Source organism: Leopardus geoffroyi, chromosome D2 (genome assembly GCF_018350155.1).
Source record: "Leopardus geoffroyi isolate Oge1 chromosome D2, O.geoffroyi_Oge1_pat1.0, whole genome shotgun sequence".
Classification (NCBI taxonomy): Eukaryota; Metazoa; Chordata; class Mammalia; order Carnivora; family Felidae; genus Leopardus; species Leopardus geoffroyi.
Genome location: NC_059334.1, coordinates 74,614,643 through 74,633,123, shown reverse-complemented (window position 1 = coordinate 74,633,123; position 18,481 = coordinate 74,614,643). Strand labels below are relative to the sequence as shown.

General features: G+C 56.9%; 1 protein-coding gene and 1 long non-coding RNA gene across 3 annotated transcripts; one reads left to right on the top strand and one right to left on the bottom strand.

Annotated features, from left to right (window-relative positions):
• Positions 1 to 4,553: 4,553 nt before the first annotated feature.
• On the bottom strand, positions 4,554 to 11,738 carry EMX2 (empty spiracles homeobox 2). Of its 2 annotated transcripts, XM_045439093.1 has the most exons (3): positions 10,422 to 11,738; positions 8,279 to 8,463; positions 4,554 to 6,023 (listed from the first exon to the last, which is right to left on the bottom strand). In XM_045439093.1, the coding sequence occupies exons 1-3, from the start codon at positions 10,831 to 10,833 to the stop codon at positions 5,856 to 5,858; spliced, it is 765 nt and encodes a 254-aa protein (XP_045295049.1). In that variant the 5' UTR covers positions 10,834 to 11,738; the 3' UTR covers positions 4,554 to 5,855. The 2 variants fall into 2 exon arrangements, with proteins under 2 accessions (XP_045295049.1, XP_045295050.1); XM_045439094.1 differs by lacking the exon at positions 8,279 to 8,463 and having other exon boundaries at positions 5,920 to 6,023; positions 10,422 to 11,195.
• A 51-nt stretch (positions 11,739 to 11,789) lies between these two features.
• On the top strand, positions 11,790 to 15,341 carry LOC123577135. The gene is made up of 2 exons (XR_006701722.1): positions 11,790 to 12,141; positions 14,953 to 15,341. It is a non-coding gene; the product is annotated as an uncharacterized LOC123577135 (long non-coding RNA).
• Positions 15,342 to 18,481: the final 3,140 nt, after the last annotated feature.

Sequence of the window (18,481 nt, the reverse complement as noted above, 5' to 3'; positions counted from 1 at the left end):
GCCTTGCCCTAGCCGGAACCCAGTCCGGGGCGCCGAGCACCCCTACTTTCGGCCCCCGGGGCCCTCCCAAGCCCCCTTCCCACTCCCGCTGGGCAATAGGCACTAATGAACAAAAGGCCAATTAGACGCAGGGGCGCGGCTGATGAATGGACCTTTCGCTTTCAAGCGTGGCACCGACTCGGGTTTCCCGTACGGGGTCGCGCCGGGAGAAGCCGCCTCCCCGAGCGGGGTCACGGCTGGGGTCAGCGGGTTCTCAAAACTCCCACTTCCCCCTCGCTGCGGCTTTGGTTGGGGGCGGTAAATCCGGCGGCCCGGCGATGGGCCTGTCTGCCGCCCCGCAACTCGGCCTCGGGGCACCCCGACCTCACAGGCCCCTTCTCTCTCCGGCGCGGCCCGGGGCTGCCCAGGGGCGGCACCCACTCTAAGGCTGATGGCCGGAATGATAAAGGCCGGCCTAGAGAAACGCGCAGTTACCAAAAACGGCTGTTGTTTACCAAACTCCCGATCGATCGATCGAGCGGTCGCGCTGCAACAGCCATCCGGGGAACCCAAGCTTGTCGCCGGACGCACACACGCCTGCTCCCCGAGACAGACAGCTGCTGTCCCGGTTCCGGGCACGGCCGCCAGCACGCGGGGACCTCCACCCACACCCAGAGCCGCGTTCCCGCGGGTCACACACACCCCGGGGCCCTTCCCATTGCAGGAGATGCACAGCTACAGCCGGACTCCCAGATACACAATCCGCGGGAGACTCTGGCACGCGGACTCCGCACTCAAACTGCATTCGTGCACCTCGGTGGCCGCTGCAGCCACGCAGCTGCGCGGTCCTCCCCTAACTCAGTGTAATCTAGACGCACAAGGAAAGCTGGACCCCTTGACACGCGCACACCGTCCACACGAGCAGCACTGGCCTCTTCGGCCTCGAACACGCAGTTAGCGCAGTTAGCACCCACAGATCCGGACTCAAGTCCTGGCTCAGACGCGCAATGGTATCTCCGCACAAACACAAGTGTTTCGCAGACCTCACTGTTACGCTCAACGTGTGACAAACACGCAGCCACGGGGCTCTCGCTGTAACGACATCCACCCGCTTATTCCGACTTAAAACCGCCCACAGGCGGGCAGCCCCGACCCAGAGGTCCCCACCGCGGAGCGGGCCCGGGGGCCGAGCCGCCAGAGTCCCTCCCCAATCAGCCTGCGAGTCCGAGACTTTGTTCCCTGCGACTCCGAGGCGGGGACGGGGAGGAGCCGAGGTTTCCAGGGCCGCGCGCAGGCCCGAGCCCCCTTTCTGCCAGGCCCACTTGGCGCGGCCGCCCGCCTGTCACAATCCGCCCCTAGCACAAAAGTGGCCCGGCAGGTTCCGGGCCGCCGCCAACGCTCCCGCTCCGGCTCGGCTCGGCTGCCAGGAGCAGAGTCGGAGGGGAGTTGGGGGCACCGGACACCCAAAACGAAAGCCAGAAAGGGGTAACCGTCCCGGAAGTCCAAGGCTGCTCCCACCCCGGGAGTTTCTGGCGTCTTCAAAAGCCACCGCCCACCCCCTCCTGACGCGGGCCTGCGGAGCGGACCCTTGGCTGCGCAGAGGAAGAGGACCCCTAGCAAGAAAGGCACACGGGGCCCACGTGTCCCTGGCAGGCGAACGTAGCTGGGGCACAAATGCATTGTACACTGCGCTTGACTTTCTCAGGGGAAGGCAACTGAGAACGCACCCCAAATCCACTTGGCACACAGGGCTACACGCAGGGAAGGCCCACGAGCCATCAGCGAGGGAGCAGGACGTGGATCAAATGTAACCGGCATCCCCGTTCGGGGCAACGGGCGGGACACTAGGCACACCATGCGTGCAGTTCGCCACGTGCAGGGAAGAGCGCAGAACCTTCCCCCCCGATGCCCAGAGAGCCCCGCCAGGGGCATCGAGGTCTGGCACCCGTATACTACGTGGGAGGACGCAGACCTGGGGCACATGCCTCCCACGTACCCCTACCCAAAGGGCTCCATCCAGCCCGGCATGCGCTCACTGCGAGGGGGACGCAGCCTCAAGGCACACGCGCCCCGCACCCTGCCCCGCGCCCCGCGCCCAGATAGTCATCGTGGGATGGCATCTCGCAAATATTTATATTCCTCAACGCCACGGCAGCCCGCGTCCACATTAGACGCTCTAATCCTGCCACTTTAAATAGATGAATTAATAAAGCAAACGAGCGGCTAATAAGCTGACTGTCCTGCCTTTTTGAGGCGGGGGAAGGACTCGAAAGTGCGCCAAATTTGTTTGCAGTGGATCAAGGCGAGCCGCCTCTGCTTCACTTTCTTTATCTTAATTCCGACTTGAAAAGATATAATTATCTAGTTTGAACAGAGCTGCTATCAAATCCTTCTTTGGGCCGGGAAGGGGGGCGTTGGAGTGGATTGCGGCTCTCTGAGCCGCTCGGTGCAGCCGGAGATAGCGCGTAATGAAGATATGGAGGCCCGAGATACAAAGGGCATTAACCTCATTAGCATGAAACCTTTTCTTCTTACCATTGTGGGACCCTTTCAGCCGCCTAATCCCCCCTATTTTCAAAGCTTGGTTTGTAATAAAGCTTTTAGGTTTTTTTTTTTTTCAAAGCTAATAGTATTCTCTGATGATTTTATTGCTGTTACACTACATAGGACGTTTACCAAAAAAAAAAAAAAAAAAAAAAATCTTTGCCACTCTTTCCCTTTTCTTGTACTTAAAAAAACTAGATGGTTTCTGCAGAAATAAGCCTTTTATTAAGATGGGGGGGATTTTTTTTTTTCTGCAAAGGCCAGTCAGAATTTTAGCATGTACTCCATGTTTGAGGCATTCTGGGTTTGGGGAAATGTGTGGAAAGGAGAAGGTAACTTGTTTAAGAAAAGGGGGTGGGGTGGGGTAGCAGTGACTGCCAGGCACGAGGGACGGGACAGCCATCGGACAGGGAGGTCTCCCCGTTAAAGCAGCTGGAAACCCAACTTGAGTTTCCAGGATACCTAGGGCAGCACCTGTCCCTTTGAGAAGCAAGCCTGGGTCTCTCCGAACAGCTCGCCTCACCCTGGCATGCTCCTGCGGCCAACCGTTCCCCACAATACACACACCTTTCCAGAGCAGTCTGCATGAAAATGTACCCTGGACAGCCAGGGTGCTCCAGAGGAACAGAGATGGAGACAAAAAGGAGGGACGGGGCAGAGATAAAGAAAGAGAGCGAGAGAAACCAAGAATGAATTCTACTTTAGAAGAGAGGAGGGGAGGAAAAAAGAGAAAAATTTCCATAGTGCCCTATAGTCCCCACACGTGCATGGAATGTCTAATCTTAACTTTTCAAGGCAGGATGTTAACAAAGCTTGTATTTTTGCCCTGCATTGTAACTTGGCCTTATCACAGTGTAAAGGGTGGGGAGATTGTCCTAAATTATGTCCAGGCAGCCCCCCTGGATCCGTGGATTAAGAGATTAAAGGAGACCACTGGGCAAGGCCTCCTCTTTCCCCTTCATATTCCTGGTATGATAATTGCTTAAACTGATTTGCACTTTCACAAAAGCTCGCAGGACGCTTTGTAGCTCGAACAGAACAGACGAGGTTTCTCTATCAATGGAAATAAAACTGATTAATGCAGCCTATCAGGATAAGAAGCAAATGAAGCATGCAAAAACAACCTCGTACCCCCAGAAGGGGGAAGGAGGAGGAGAAAAAAAAAAAGCTAAGTTTCCTCCAAGACTGGTTACAACTTTTTCTTTAATGTTAAAATTAAGAGTTGAAGGTTTCTCAGAATGCTTGCCTTATAAGGCTGCTGAGGCCCTTGGGCTTGCCTCATCACCTTCAGCAGACTGGGGCCGGAGAGATGAAGGAAGGAAGGAAGGAAGGAAGGAAGGAAGGAAGGAAGGAAGGGGAGAAGGAAGGAAGGGAAGAAGAAAGGGTGGGAAGAAGGAAGGGAGGAAGAAAAAGGGAAGGAAAGGAAGGAAGGCGAGAGGAAGGGAAAGAGGGAAGGAAAGGGAACGGAGGGGAGGGGAGGGGAGGGAGGGGAGGGGAGGGGAAGGGAAGGGAAGGGAAGGGAAGGGAAGGGAAGGAAGGAAGGAAGGAAGGAAGGAAAAGACTGATGGGATGGAGGAGCTTGCACTTTGGGGTTTGCAGTCAGAAGCACAATTTAGAAGTCCCAGATTGTGATTCTGCCAAGTGTTTCCTCCAATCTTAGGGGAATATTCTTCAATGCATAACTATATATCCCAGGTTTTTTTTTTTTTTTTATCTAGAAAATTAAGAGAGGTAAGCATTTTTAACCTGAAATTCAAACTGATCTCCCTCAGTGAGCCTTGTAATGGGCAAAGGTCTGGTTGGAAAACTTTTCTCCCATCCCTTTTCTGAAGGACTTAAGTTTTCCTAATCCTCTCCCTTCTCCACCCTCATCTGTCTTTAAAATGCCCAAGAATCCATCAGTCTGGCCCTTTTGTGGGTGAGGAGCCTGGGTTTCTTGAGCCTCGCTGGGGAAGGACCACACTCAAATTATAGATACTTAAAAAAAAAAAAAAAACTCACTTCAATTTCTCAAAACGACTACTCTGAGGGCATATTGATAAATCTTTATTGACAAAATATTGACATTGACATACTTCTTGGAAGTATATAGTGTGTTAGAATTCTAACAAATTAACACAAAACACAAAAATATTTACATTCTGGTATAGAAGACATTAAGGAAGCATTTGTCACTCTCTTTAGTAAGTCTATGATCTTGGAATAGAAACTCAGTGCTTGAAAACTTGCTGCCATGTCCTTGGCCACACTTAACATCATCCCGCTAACTACAGTCCTTCAGTTTTTGCCACAGATAGATTTAAAGTTTGGAATGGCCTTTACAGCGAATGGTTGAATTTGGCCAATCTCTCCAACCACCAAAAGGAGTTTACTTCGTGGTTTTAAGCCTTCGGGATGTTAGGAAAGGGAATGTTCAAGAAATAGAATTAATTTAGGGTTTTTCTTTCCCAGCACAAGTCCTGACTCCTCTTGTGGGCACCCTCCCCCGCCACCCCCAGCCCCCCATCCTGCTCCCCATTTCTCTGTAAGAGGACCCCTATCGCTGAGCCTACTTCATGTACCTTTCACAATCACTTTGACGTCAGAAGGTATAAAAAAGTGTTTACAGACTGCACATTCTTAGAAAAAAAAATCAAAATGAAAAGCACACAGAACCTGTCTTTAAAAGGAAAAGAAAATTACAATTCATTTTCTGTCTTTAGATACCATTCACCCAACAACTGCTACATGCAATTCAAGTTTTTGAACAGGTGTGGGATGGGGCTGGATATGGAATTTCGATTGTTATTGTTACTAATTATTTTTAAAGATTGTGGGGGGGGGGAACTCTGTGAAGTGCAAAATAAAAAGTCCTGTGCTTGGTTGGGGTTTTCTTTCACCATCATTATTATCATTATTTAAAAAAAAAACAACAAATCAGGACTGTGATAAACGGAATACCTGCCAATCATCTTCTCTCGCTGGTTTGGCGTTTGACTGACAGCTTCCCTTGTTCAGAGCGCCTTGGGCTTTGCCACTTTTGGATCTCTCTTTCTCTCCCTCTCTCCCTCTCTCTCTCTCTCTTTCTCTCACTCAGCTGCCTCTTTAGACAAGGGTTGCATGTTGATCAAGAAGCCTCCGTCCTCTGCCATATCCGCGCAGCCTGGGATCAGGACCCTGCGCCCTCGCTGCTCAAAGTCTGCGATGCACCGAAGATCTCTCTGACTCCCTCTTCCTTTTTTCGGTGAATGTGTGTGTGCGGTTTGTTTTTGTTTTGTAGGTTTGTTTTTTTCTTCTACCCCTCCTCTCCCTGTCTCTGTTTTGCTCCGTGTTGTCCGTTTCGGTTTGTGTTTTTAATCATCTGAGGTCACGTCTATTTCCTCGGGACTCGCCTGCTTGGTGGCAATTCTCCACCGGTTAATATGGTGCGTCCCTTTTTTCTTTTGTTGGGAATCTGAGCCTTCTTCCTCCAGCTTCTGTCTTTTGAATTTCGTCCTTCGGTTCTGAAACCATACTTTTACCTGTGGATGAGATGCAGATTGGGGCGCATTAGTTCCTCCACAGCGCCCTCCTCCTACCTCTTCCTCCTCCGAGTGGGACTGCGGAAGTCCTGTCCCCCAGCTGCTCTCCAAAGGGCGGGCCTCCCCAAGGCCTCCCTTCTGGGAGCCGAGCTTCTGGTGCCGGCAGATAGGAAGCCTGGATCCCTACTCTTCTGGGCCCTAGCAGGGCGCTTCCCTCAGGCCAGGCGGCCCAAGGTGCAGTGCCCCCCGATCGCCTGGCCCTGAATGGCACACCCACATCCTGCTGAGAGCAGAAGCCTTGCAAAGCATGGGAAACCCCTACACCAATAATAAGTGAGGAAAAATAAAAAGAGACAGGTCCCTAACTCCCTCCACCTAGCCAGGGCAGGGAAGGCCTCCTTCCAGGCTGCAGCAGCTTTCTTGTACAAGACCCAGTGTGCTTTGTATTTTGTCTGTTTGGGCAGCATTGCCTACATATAGCACCTCCTCTGAAAGGCCCGGGCCCTGGGTAGGCGGTCAGGATTGACCTGAGCTTCTCTTCCTTGCCCAGGACACTTGCAGGTGAGCAGAAGTTGGGGGCGGGGGTGGGGTGGGGTGGTGGTGGTTAGTGCTGGAAGAGGCCAGGGAGGATGGTGGGAGGCAGAGGCCTGGGGACCAACCCAGCTGTACCTTTCCAGCTAGGAAAAGAGACTCAAAAGCGAAAGCTTCTGAAAGACCCTGGGATAAAGAGGAAGTAAGAGAGAAACTGAGAAAGAGGAGACAAGAGACACGGAGTGCCCTCTCTTCCTTTATCCTGACCAGCCCCAAGACCCACCAGGCCCAAGTTTCCAGCCTTGGTCACATCACTTCCCACCAGAGTGGGGCTGGCGGCCTCATCTCCCCAGAGCAGCTGTTAGATGTCCTGGGGGAGGGGGGGGGGTAGCGCTGATGTGGGACTGGGCAGCAACCCCATCAACCCCTGGGGGCGCTGGGCAGTGGGTCCCCACTCAGCCACCAGACCAGACAGTGACACTGTCCCAGCTTCCCAGCAGGGCGGTACCACGAGGGGAAATGGTGGCGACAGCACCTCCCTTGCCCCCGGGGCCTGTCCCATCCGGAAAGCAGCAACCCAGGCCCCAGAAGCCCACTCCGCTCCCTCCCTTTAGAAGGCCGGCCCAGGTCCCGGCTTGCTCTCCCCAATGCCCAGTCCCCCAAAGTGCCCCATGAAAAAGCCGAGCTGGAACAAGGCTGAGTTTAATTTGCTTTGAGTTTGCTAATTGAGGGGAGGACGGTTCATTTCTCCCCGGCGCTCGCCCAAGGCGCGCGTCGGTGCGCTCGGGGCTTGACACGCACACAAAGAGCCCAGGCAGCGTGGGCAGCGAGGCGGACAAAGACCACCGCGGCCTCGGCTCTCCAGGAGAAATCAGCCGGGCCGCGCCTTGTGCCGGGCCCCGCACCAACCCGCGAGGCCCTCCTCGGTTTTGTCCAGGGGGACGTTTTAAAACAAAAGCCTCGACCCCTTTGCGCCTCCCAGGAAAAGTGTTACAACTTAATCTGCCCGAAAACGTTACTGTTTGCCGGGAACTTTGACCCCGCCCTGGGGCTCCACCTACAGTAGCGATTACTGTAGCCCTAAGCCCCCTCCCGGACCCCAGCAGGCCGAGCCAGGCCCGCCTCCTGGCCCTGTGGCGCCGCAGGGCTAGGTCCCCGGAGGCAACCCTTCTCTGCCGCCTTCCAGCTCAGTTCCGCTCATTTAAGGACGCACCTAGGATGTCTAGCCTCCACCTCTCGGTTCTCCGATCCCCTGGAGGAGAGTAACAGGAGCCCTCGGTGTGGACCTTGGGTCTGCAGTGGCACAGAACTCGCCCTTAACCCACTCCCGAGACCTCTCCAGACTTCAGCCCCTTGCGGGAGGGTCTCCTCCCCTTCACCCTTCTGCATTCTCCTTCTTCCTGGACCCAGCCGGGTCCCCAGATTCTAACAGAAAGTCTCACCAAGAGTGCACAGGTGTCTTAGCCAGGAGCTGTAAGTCCTGCCGAGCCAGACAGAAGGAGCTATTCAGCCCGTCTGTCCAGAGACTGGGGTGGGTCCACTCTTAAGAGTCCCTTGCTGGAGCCCAGGGAAGCCAGGCACCTCAAAACTTACACATTCTGAACCAAACGTGGAACCAGCTCCCGGGTTCTTTGCCAAAGGCCCTCCCCGAGCTCCGCACTTGTGGCCTAGCTGCGTGGGGCCAGGGATGCGGGCTGGGGTCGCCAGGCGCACGCCTCGCTCACCTGAGTTTCCGTGAGGCTGAGGCTGTGCGCCAGCTGCTTCCTCTCGGCGCCCACCACGTAGTGGTTCTTCTCGAAGGCGTGTTCCAGCCTCAGAAGCTGGGACGGGGAAAAGGCGGTTCGGATCCGCTTCGGCTTGCGGGCTAGCGCGTTGTGCAAAAGGAAGCTCTCCGGGCTTGTGTCGTTCCCTGCCGGGGACAGAGCAGAAGTCCCGTTAGAGAGGACGGTCCTGGCCGGGGCCGCGCGCTTCTCCCGAGCCGGGCTGGCGGCGCACGGCGTTCATGGCCTTCACGCAGCCGGTGCGGCTCGGCCCCTGGACACCCCGGGCCCTCCGGAGGCGCGCGAAGAGGACGCCGGCCCAGCCGCCGGGCCCGGAACACCAGGGCTGTACCTACGCGGCCCCCACCCGGCAGCTGCCCCTGCGGGACAAGTCCCCAGGCTCCTGACCCCGGCGGGCTTCGCAGCCGCCCTGGCGCCACGGGCCTCACCACCTCCGCGCCCCGCGCCGGGGGCAGAGGAGCGGCAGCAGAGCCAGTCCCGGGGATTGGCGCCCAAGACCCAGAGAAACTTTCTCCTTTCTAACCTCGGGGAATGTTAACCCCGGAGTGGAGAGGCGGTGGGCCGCTATCCAGAGTTTTCTCGGGGACTTCATTTTCAATGATCTAAGTCTCTTCCCCTCCGGGGACGTACAGAGGACCGGCCGGGACCGAAATTTCGCCGGCGGGTGTGGCGGGTTTCCGCAGTCACTGCCTCCCAAGGACGCGGCTTCCGCACTGCCCCGCTCCGGAGAACTAGCAGACGCGAGCGAAGGGATCGAAACCCAGGGGTTGCCGAGCTGCGGGCGTCCTATGGGACGGTGCGGGGTCCCAGAAAAGCCCGGCCACTTCGGGCCTGGTGGGGACACCCAGAGCGTAGCTGGCAGAGAATGAGGAAGGGAGCCCTAAACTTTGTGAGCAAAGACGGAGGAGTTTCGGGTTCACTCGTAAAGGTGGGAAATCGATTCACTCAAAACCCAAACAAAGAAAAACCGACAGTTTAGGAGAGAATGGGGGCAAATCGGGCCCCGGAATTAGGATGAAAGGTTGTTTTTGTTTTGTTTTGTTCTGTTCTTTATTGGGGGGGGGGGGGGGGCAACCACCGGATCCTAGGCTCTGGCAGGAACGCAAAGGGTTAATGAATGGACAAGCCACCGAGTATTGATCGGCTGTCGGGGGAGGTAAGTCTTTTCCCCCCCGGCTCCGACCGCTAAACTAATTACTCGGCCTCTGTTCTGGAGTTTTAACTTTCCTCCTACCCCCGCCCAGAGAAAAAAAACAAACAAATAAAAAAAAAAATAGCAAGAAAGGAAAACACCCAAACAGATCTTTTCATCCAGCCCGTCTCCCGATCCGGTTCATTTCTTTTAAAAGAAAAACAAAATCACAAACAAAAACCAGACCGAACCTGCCTCCCCGCCGAGGACGCTGGGCGCCCCGTTTGAGCAGGTCTTGGCCAGAGTGCCGATCTGCCGAGGTTACTACCCGCGCGGGTTCCAGGACCCTCCCCAGGCCTCCAAAAAAAAAAAAAAAAGAAAGAAAGAAAAAAGAAAGAAAAGAAAAAACAAACCCCTTGACTTTGCCCTGGGGGCGCAAGGGTCCCCTCGCCGCCCGAAGAGGGTCGGAAACTGAGAAGTCACGGGTCTAGGCTTGAAGGGGCAAGGAGTGGGCGGCGAGCTGGATCTTACGCAGTCGAAGGCGAACCTGGCGGCCCGGCCGTGGCCGTGCCCCTCGGAGCCAGGGCAGCAAGGGCATCGCGGGGGAGACGGAGAGCCTGGGTACCCCGCGGGCTCCGGGACTCTGAGGCGGCCGACGCTCAGAGAAGGCAGTCCCAGCCTGGCTCGACCGCAGAGCCGCTCGGAGACAACGTCTCCGTGTACGTCCCTCTCGAAGGGGTCGAGCGGCCCCAGGCCAGCCCCCAAAGCGGCCGCAGCTTCGGAGACTGGGGACCAGCACCACGCCGGGCCCCTCGTCGCCCAGTTTCCGAGGGGGGCGCGCGGGCCGGCGAGCTGGGGGAACCTCCTCCCGGGCCTTGCCAAGCGGCCACCCGGCGCAGGCCGAGGGCAGTGCAGGACGCGCGGCGCGCTGCAGCCCCGCGACGTGGCACGTACCTTGGAAGCGGTGGCCCAGATATCGGTAGCGGTGGATGAGCCAGGGGTAGAAGGTGGACGGGTCCCGCTGCTGCGAGGCGAAGAGGGGGTGTGGCGAGTGCGAGGAGGGCAGGGGGTGGGCGGCCAGGGCGTGCGGCGGCGGCACCGGGTGCACGGGCACCGCGGGGTTGGGCGGGTGCGAGACCGCCTCGGCGAACACCAAGTCCGGGTTGGAGTAGACGCCCCTGCCGGCGGCGGCGGCGGCGGCGGCGGCCGAGTGGAAGCCGTTGAGGAACGGGTTTATGGGGCTGGAGTTGGCGTAGCTGAGCGCCGCGGGACGGATGGGGTCCTCAGAGCGCGAAGCGGGCAGGGGACTGTCCTTGGCCACCAGCGACTCGATGGTGAAGCAGCGCTTGGGCGCCGGCTGGAACATGCTGCGCCGAGGAGCGAGCGCCCGAGGCTCCCGGCTCCCGGCGACCGCGGCACGCTGCCTCCGCCGCCCGCTGCCCGCGGCGAGGACGGACGAGAATTGGGGACTTGTTTGTTTGGGGTGGGGGTGGGGGGAGGAAAGGAAGAAAGAAAGGAAAGGAAAAGGAAAGGAGGGGGGGAGGGGGAGGGAGAGGCAACGCCGAGGATCCCGAGAATCTTGCACCAAACGCGCCCAACCTGGAGAGAGGGGGAAAAAAATCCTTCCCGAAGAATTTGCAGGCGTGGATTGGGGTAATTTTTTTTCTTTTTTTTTTTTCTTTTTCTTTTTTTTTTTCTTTTTTTTTTTCTTTTTTTTTTCTTTCTTTTTTTTTTTTTTTTTTTTGGCGAGATGGCGTGGGGGGGGATCGGAGTTAGAGGCAGGGAGGAGAGGGGGGGGGAAAGTTTCTCGGGGGAGGCAAAAAAAAAAAAAGTTTTCTCTCCTCTGCAAAAGGCGGGCAGGGCGCCCTAAGTCCAAGGACAATCCATGGAAGTGTTCGCTTCTTCACAAGTTGTGCAAACGATTTGTTAGTTCATGAGCCTAATTAGTGCGGGGATCACATAAACAGCTTCCTCCGAAGCCTGGTAAATGGCTTGATGATTGGTCGCTATTACTCGCCCTGAGGTGGAAGGGGGGAGACTCTTTAAAGTGCGTCAGAGGGAGGCGAGCGCCTGGGAACCCGGAGGCCTGGATCCCGGCCGAGTGTGGAACGGAGTCGGCGCCGCTGCCTCGGCCGAGCCTCCTGCGCCCGCCAGGCCGCCGGCCTCGCCGCGCCTTCGCCCCGCGCTCCCAGCTCACTCGCTCCCGCGGCGCCCGCTGCGGCTTCTCCTCCTCCTCTTTCGCCTCCTCCTCTTCCTCCGGCGTCTTCTCCTTCTCCTCCTCCTCCTCCTCCTCCTCCTCTTCCTCCTTCTTCTCCTCCTCCTCTTCTTCCTCCTCCTCTTTCCCCACCTCCTCCCCCTCTGCCACCGCCTCCTCCTACACTACCACCACTCCCTCCGGGGCACCCCGGTCCCTGCAGAGTCCCCGGCCCGTGCCGCCTCTGCTGCGGCCCCCTGGATCCCGAGCTGGTGGGACAGACGGACGGACAGACACGCAGATGCCTGGCGCCTAGCTCTCGGCCGCCGCTGCCTCCCGTGGCCCCGCGTCGGGGAAGCGGGGATCGCCCCGGGAGCACCGCGAGGGTAAGCAGGCAGGGGTGGGTTCCGGGCGAAGGCTAACGGAGCTGTTCGGTTACACCAGTTCCCACCCCCAGCACAACTCCCGGCGGTTTCCCAGGTGAGAAAGGAGCCTGGGCTGGGGGGGGGGGGGGGGGTCTCCAACCACGCGTAGCAACGAGGTCTCAGGGTCGCGGTGCTCGCGATTGTTGACCCTGTTTGTTCGTTTGCAAGTTGAGACACGAGTCAACGACCCTGCCCAGGCGCCAGGCTTCCAACCAGCCCTGCGGGCTCTCACTTCTTCTCTCTGGGAGGGTTCTCACCTCCTTACCCAAAACAGTTCCTTTGGCAATATCTGGGACCACGGGGTCCAAGGTCAGGGGAAAGACTGATGTGATGTTACTATTATCGGTCCGTTGTCCGTTGCCGTTATTATTTTTGTTCGTTTTGTCATTATGACTATTGCTGTCCTTTTTGTTGTTATTATTATTATCATTATTATTACTACTATTATTACTTCTATTATTATTCTGTTATCTGTCGTCCCAGGGGCGGGTTGCTGTGCAGGGATTGCAACTAGGGACTGCAGATCGCGTCTCCGCTCCCAGGCCGTGTCCGCATTTTCGAGCTCGCCTTCGGTTTTGGGATGATTTTAGGGCCGAGTTCCCTCGTCCCCATTGGCTCACGCAACGGCATAATTATGATCACATCCCCCAGGCTGCTGGCGCTGCTCTCTGTTTATTGGTGGTTAAAGATCTATTATCTATTCATCAGCCGCTTCTTTTTTCCTTTTTTTTTTTCCCCCTTCTTGCCAATTGCATTCTTCTAAAGTGAAGTACCAGCAGGTATTTTGCACGTTTACAATTAATGAGAAAAAAAAATCTGGCATCCTTTAAATCTATTACTTAGAGGCCCATGCCATTTCTCTTAAGGAGGAAGAAATGCCTGTGTTTGGTGACTAGGTTGCCGTGAGACCCGAGAAAAGTCGATTGGGGGGGGGGGGTGGAGAGCAAAGTCCGAGAGGAGCCTGCCACGGCCAGCAGCTTCATCAATGGAGGGTCTGGGTTTTTGGACACACTTCCCCACTTCCCCAACTACCCACCTCACTGTCCTGGGTTCTCCCCGGGCCCTCTGTGGTTTCATCTGATGTATTTTTATGTTCACATCAATTTCTCAACTTGATTCCAGGCATAATTTGCTTTGGGATGGGGAGGGGAAACCTTTTAGGGAAACCCTCCAGGAAAGAGAGGTTAGAATTGTGTTTTCTGGGTGTGTCTGGGCACCTGACCTTAGCTAACAGAGATCATCTGGGTTGTCCCCCCCCCCCGCCCACCTTTCCCACAGAAGGCACATATACACACATCCACACCCAAGACAGGTGTGGACCTCAGCTTTCCCCTCATGCCCTGAGAAATCTGACTGCCCCTGTCTCAGGCTTCAGACCTCTGACGCCAGCTCTGGGCAGGGGTGGTGGCTGGGTATTCACCCTTAGCAGGTTCTTGTGGTCGTGCTTTGCAGAAGCACCCCCCAACCCCCCATCCTTTTTCCCAGGCCCAAGGATACGGGGTGTCCAGTGCAGCTTCTGGGGGTGGGGTGTATCTGGAGAAGTACCTCTCTATGGCCTGAACCACCGACCTCCAGAAATATTGTCTCCAGTTCAGAAATCCCTCCCTCAGTTAGGCTGTAGGGACATAAGCCCCACCAGTGCCCAGGCCAGCAGGGAGCCTGAAGCCACCGAGAAATGGGAGGTCTTCTGGCTGTGCTAACCAGCAAGCCTGGAATGGAGCTAGAGGTCAGCCCTCCATTTCCAAAGCTGGGAAGAAACGCCCAGTTTAGGTGGGCTGTAGATCGTGGATCCTGGAACCAGAGGGAGAAGTCCTCCTTCCTGGAAGGCTCTCCAGGAGGAATGGAAGGTCAGGCTTGTCCTCAGACCAGGCTCTCTAAACTTGGCAGTTAGGCTCCAAGTGGAAAAGTAGGAGCACTAAAAAGCCCCGCCCTGGCCACAGGGTGGGGAATGAGCATTTAATTTCACAGTTCGTATTAGGGGTCTTGGCTGGGGGCCTGAGAGTAGATGACCTTGAGGGCAAAGGGGATCCAGTTTGTGTCCGGGAGGTGGGGTGAGGCCCGCCACGGTGTATGAAATGTAAGGGCTTTTAACCTTTTTTTAACGTCTCAGGCTTAGCGCTGAGGTGTTGTTGGTACTTCCTTAAACCCTTTCCTACCTTTGGCTAGGAGTGTTCAGGGTACCCAAGGGAGTGAATGACGGTCTGGAGCCCAGACCCTCTCCTCCTCCTGCCAGAGGCAGGAAAGTTGGGCCCAGGGCAAAGGGCCCAGTCTCCTGGGAGCCTCGTCTCCCTTCGTGCAATATCCTCTCCAGGCCACCAACCTCCTGCAAACTGCAGAGGGGCCACGTTGGGCCCAAGGTGTTTCGTGGACAGCAGGTGGGCAAGGGTGAGGGAGCAGCGGGGGTCCTTTTCCTCTGCCCCAAGGGCTACCCGCCCCAAGCCTCGCTCAGGCCCACCAGAGAGATAAGTGGGTTTGGAGCTGGTCGCAGAAGCCCTGGAAACCGGAAAACCTATGCTAATTCATGCGCCAGGGACCTGAGGAACTCGGGAAGGTTCAAGCAACCACCCCGACGTGTGGGAGAATTAACTAGGACAGTAACTCATTAACCAGACTGGTGGGTGAGGCTCCACAGGGCACTGGGCATTCTGGTCTGGACCCGGACCCTGAGCCAACTCTACCCCTGGCCCTCGCACCGCCCGGCTGCCGCTCACTTTATTCGCGGCTTGGGCCTCGCAGAATCCGGCCCCTCTTTGTTCCCTAGCTGCCCTAGAGGGATGGGTGATTGGTTAAGTACTGGGAGCCTGCAGTGCACAGTGAGGGGATTTCTGAGGCTCCATTTTAGAGCAAAGGGCTCCCTTTCCTACAGGCCCCAAACCGCCGCAGGCTGAGCTCTGTAGATTCCGGAATCCACGCTCCGCCAGCCGCCAGACCAGCAGACAACAGATGAAGGTTCGAGTCTCGGATCTGTCACTTACTGGCTGGGCAAACACCACAACCTCTCCCGACCTCCATTTTGTCACCGGTGCAAATGCGGCCAAGACTGCCTGCGAGGCAGTTGGAGCAGTGGAGGGTAGAAGTCAGGCCTGTTTCGAGGCGTAACAGAACCCTTCTACTTTTGGTGACGGTGGTAATTACACTTCTCTGAGCGTTTTTCAAAACTCATAGACCTGTACACTGTACAGGGTGAATTTTACTGTGTGTTTTACAGAACCCGTTCCATCCCACCCCCCCACCCCACCCCCCCCACCCCACCCACCCCCCCCCCACCCCCACCCCCCCGGGTCCCTGCAAAAAAAAAAAAAAAAAAGAAAAAAGAAAAAGAAAAAAAACCGGTCAGGTCTGGGTGACTTTGAGCAAATTACCTGACCTCTCTGTGCCGTTCTCATCTGAGAACTGGAGATAAATAATAGTATCTTGGCCCTTGGGGTTGTTCAAGGAGATAAGCCAAGCAAAGGGCTTATTGTGATTGGCGTAGAATGAGCTAGAATCGTGAGCTCCTGTCCTTGATGTTGCTGTTATTATTATTGCCTGCCCACCTCCAGGGCTCGCTGCTGGGCTTCAAGACTGAACAATATAGTTGTTCAGCATAAGCTACTGCTGGTCCCAAGCTCCTGCCACTGGCTTCTCCGCGCTTCCCTCTCCTCCTCCCCAAGGGTAGGGGACTTCTTAGGGAGGCGTTGGGATGAGAGAGGCCTGGATTCCTGGCTAGTGCGAGGCAACAGAGGGCAGACCCCATAACTGTCTGCTCTGAGTTTCCTGCCTGGGGTGCATTCACAGCCTCCCTGCAATTCGGGATGGACGGTCAGGTTGCTGCGTGGGGTCACGACCGTCGTGACCACCTTCTTGGCTCTCAGTTTTCTCCTCCGTGAAAAGTAAATCTCAATATCTTAACAGTTGTTGAGAGGCGTCGGTGAGCTCATGTTTGGCACAGCCACCGTCCATCAGACATGGTTGTTAGGCCACGGCCTGGCGTGGTCGCGCCCACCGGCTGCGCTCCGCCACGTCCAGGGCTGTCCCTGGGAGCCGGCACCCACCGGCGCCGCGGACCAGAGCGGAGGGTGAGCCCTCTCCCCGGCCTAACGCAAAGCGAAGTTTCCCCGGGATGGGGAGGCCTCAGGGCTGGGTTAGGAATTCCTCCAGCCCACTCTGAGAGTCCCAGTCACCTGGCCTCTCCGAACGCGTAGGGAGAGGGTGGGAAAACGCAAAGAAGAACTCATAGCTTTAAAACCTGTTTTTAAAACATTTGTTATTAGAGCAAATTCCCTTCCTGGCGCCCTCCCCGGCGGCTGCTCAGCGGCGGGGATCCGCGTGCGCGCAGCGGCGCCTAGTGGCGGGGGCCGGAGCGGGCGGGCTGCCCGCGGAGCCCCCGAGCCCGGCGCGCCCCGGGGGTGCTGGGGTTGCGCCCCACTGCCGAGCTCTGGCGGCGACCGCAATCTGGGCCGGAAGAGGGGGGTCTACGGAGACGCGCGGACTACAGAGTAGAAACAAAGACTTGGAAACGCGTCCCTCCTCCCTCCATCGGCTCCAGCCCTTCGAATTCCAGCTCCAGGAGGAGTTGGGCTTCTTTTCGAAGTGTGCAAGGAAGGGGGGAACGGGTTCGCTTCTAGAAAGGACGGGGCGGCCGTGGCCGCCCGTGCCAGGGCCATGGCCAACTACCGCGCAAATGCACCCACGACGCCATGCCTGAGGTCCCAGATCCCGCTGCCGGACCGCGGCCGTTCAAAGAATGGACCCAGGTTGCCCAGCGCGGGCCCCAGGTGGGGTGGAGTCAAAGGAGCTGGGTCGCGGGGTGCGGCTGTCCCAGCTTTGCGCCCCCTCGTGGGCGGCCAGGGATAGCTGGAGACAGGGGTCCTGGTGGTTATTCCCGAGGTGGCGATTGGGTGGCCGCGGTGGGCCCGGGTGACCGGCCCCTTCCTCTTGGAGCCCGCGGACGCCGTCTGTCTCGGGACAGCCTAGCTTCTCCCGAGAATAATCGTCGCGGGGTTAGCTGGAAATCCCAGCGACAGCCTCCAGGTAACTTCAAAGCGTCCACCTGGGGGCCAAGCCCTCACAGGCCTGTCCGGACCCTGGTCTCGGCCTCTGCTTTCCCAGGCGACTGCAGGAGACCGGTGCTGCCCTTCTCTGGACGCTAGCAGGAGCTCGTGAACTCCTGGGTCTCCCGAGATCTGTCCGATTTTAGATCCAACAATTCTGAGCTCGGAACTCGGCATGACCCGTTGGAGCCACACGCAGGAGCTGACCCTAGAGTTTTACTTCCTTCATCACGTTGAAGATCCTCAATCCCTCAACACACTGCCTGGACTCACTACTGAAAGCAAAGATGCAGAATCAAAGGAGGCCCCGATTTCTTTCTCCCTCAGCTGCTTTCAAATGAGTCTAAGGCCAGGCGAAGATAGGCGAGGGACAGACTGATGGACACAGACAGACAAGCAGGAGTTAGGAATCGCTGGCCTTGCTCAGGCGACCCCTGCTCCGCAGGGGTGGGAATAGCACTCTCCTACACGCTCCCCTCACTGTGCTCACATTCCCCTCCATCTGCCCCCACAACCATAGCTCCGCTGGGCCACAGGGCAGTAACCATCTCCAGGTGCTCCCAGAGGCTGGGCAAGGTGTCCAGCAGGCCACAGGACCAGCATGGGAGGTGGCAGACGGACCTTCGGACCCCTCTGCTACCATCTCTGACATCTTTTCGTTTGAGACTGCTTTTGCCACCCGTGACCAACCTTGTAAACTGAGGTTCAGTCCTTTAAGGAGCTCCCTGGGATTGTCAGCGCCAATGAACCTTCGACCCTGAAACACTAGTGCCCCGTCAGCCCCTCTTTTGGAACTTAATTGTCTCTTCTTCTAATACCTTTCTATTTTCTGGACTCTGGGGGCTGCCCTGGGGCTTAGAAAGGGATCCTGGCCCTCCGAGGAAAGAAGGAAAGTGGAGAGGATATCTTGGAGGCTGAAGATCTCCTTGAAATCTGGAGAGGATGCCTGGAAGGTGTAGAAGAAGTTGTGGCATTTCCAAGCCAGTTTGCTCACACTCATGATCTCAAGTGAACTTCAGAATCTGATATGGAAGGAATCCTAACACCCATTTTCCAGAGTTAAAAAACTGAGGCTCAGAGGGGTTCCCCAAAGCACTCTCACCTCCTGGCCGTGCATGCAGTGGGCATTCCACGAGGGACCCTGGGACAGCCCCGCCCCCTCCAGTGTTGCCAGACACCTACTTTCAAGCCAATGAGAAAAGGAAGCGAGGAGCCCCCCGCAGGCGGACGGGGGCGCCCAAACCGTCTCACGCAGCGAGGCTGGTCCAGGCGGCCCCACGTAGCGGACCCTGGCGCTTGCGTGGAAGCCACTTGCCCACCATTGTCCTGCAGACCGTCTTTTCCGTCCTCAGGCCTCGCCCC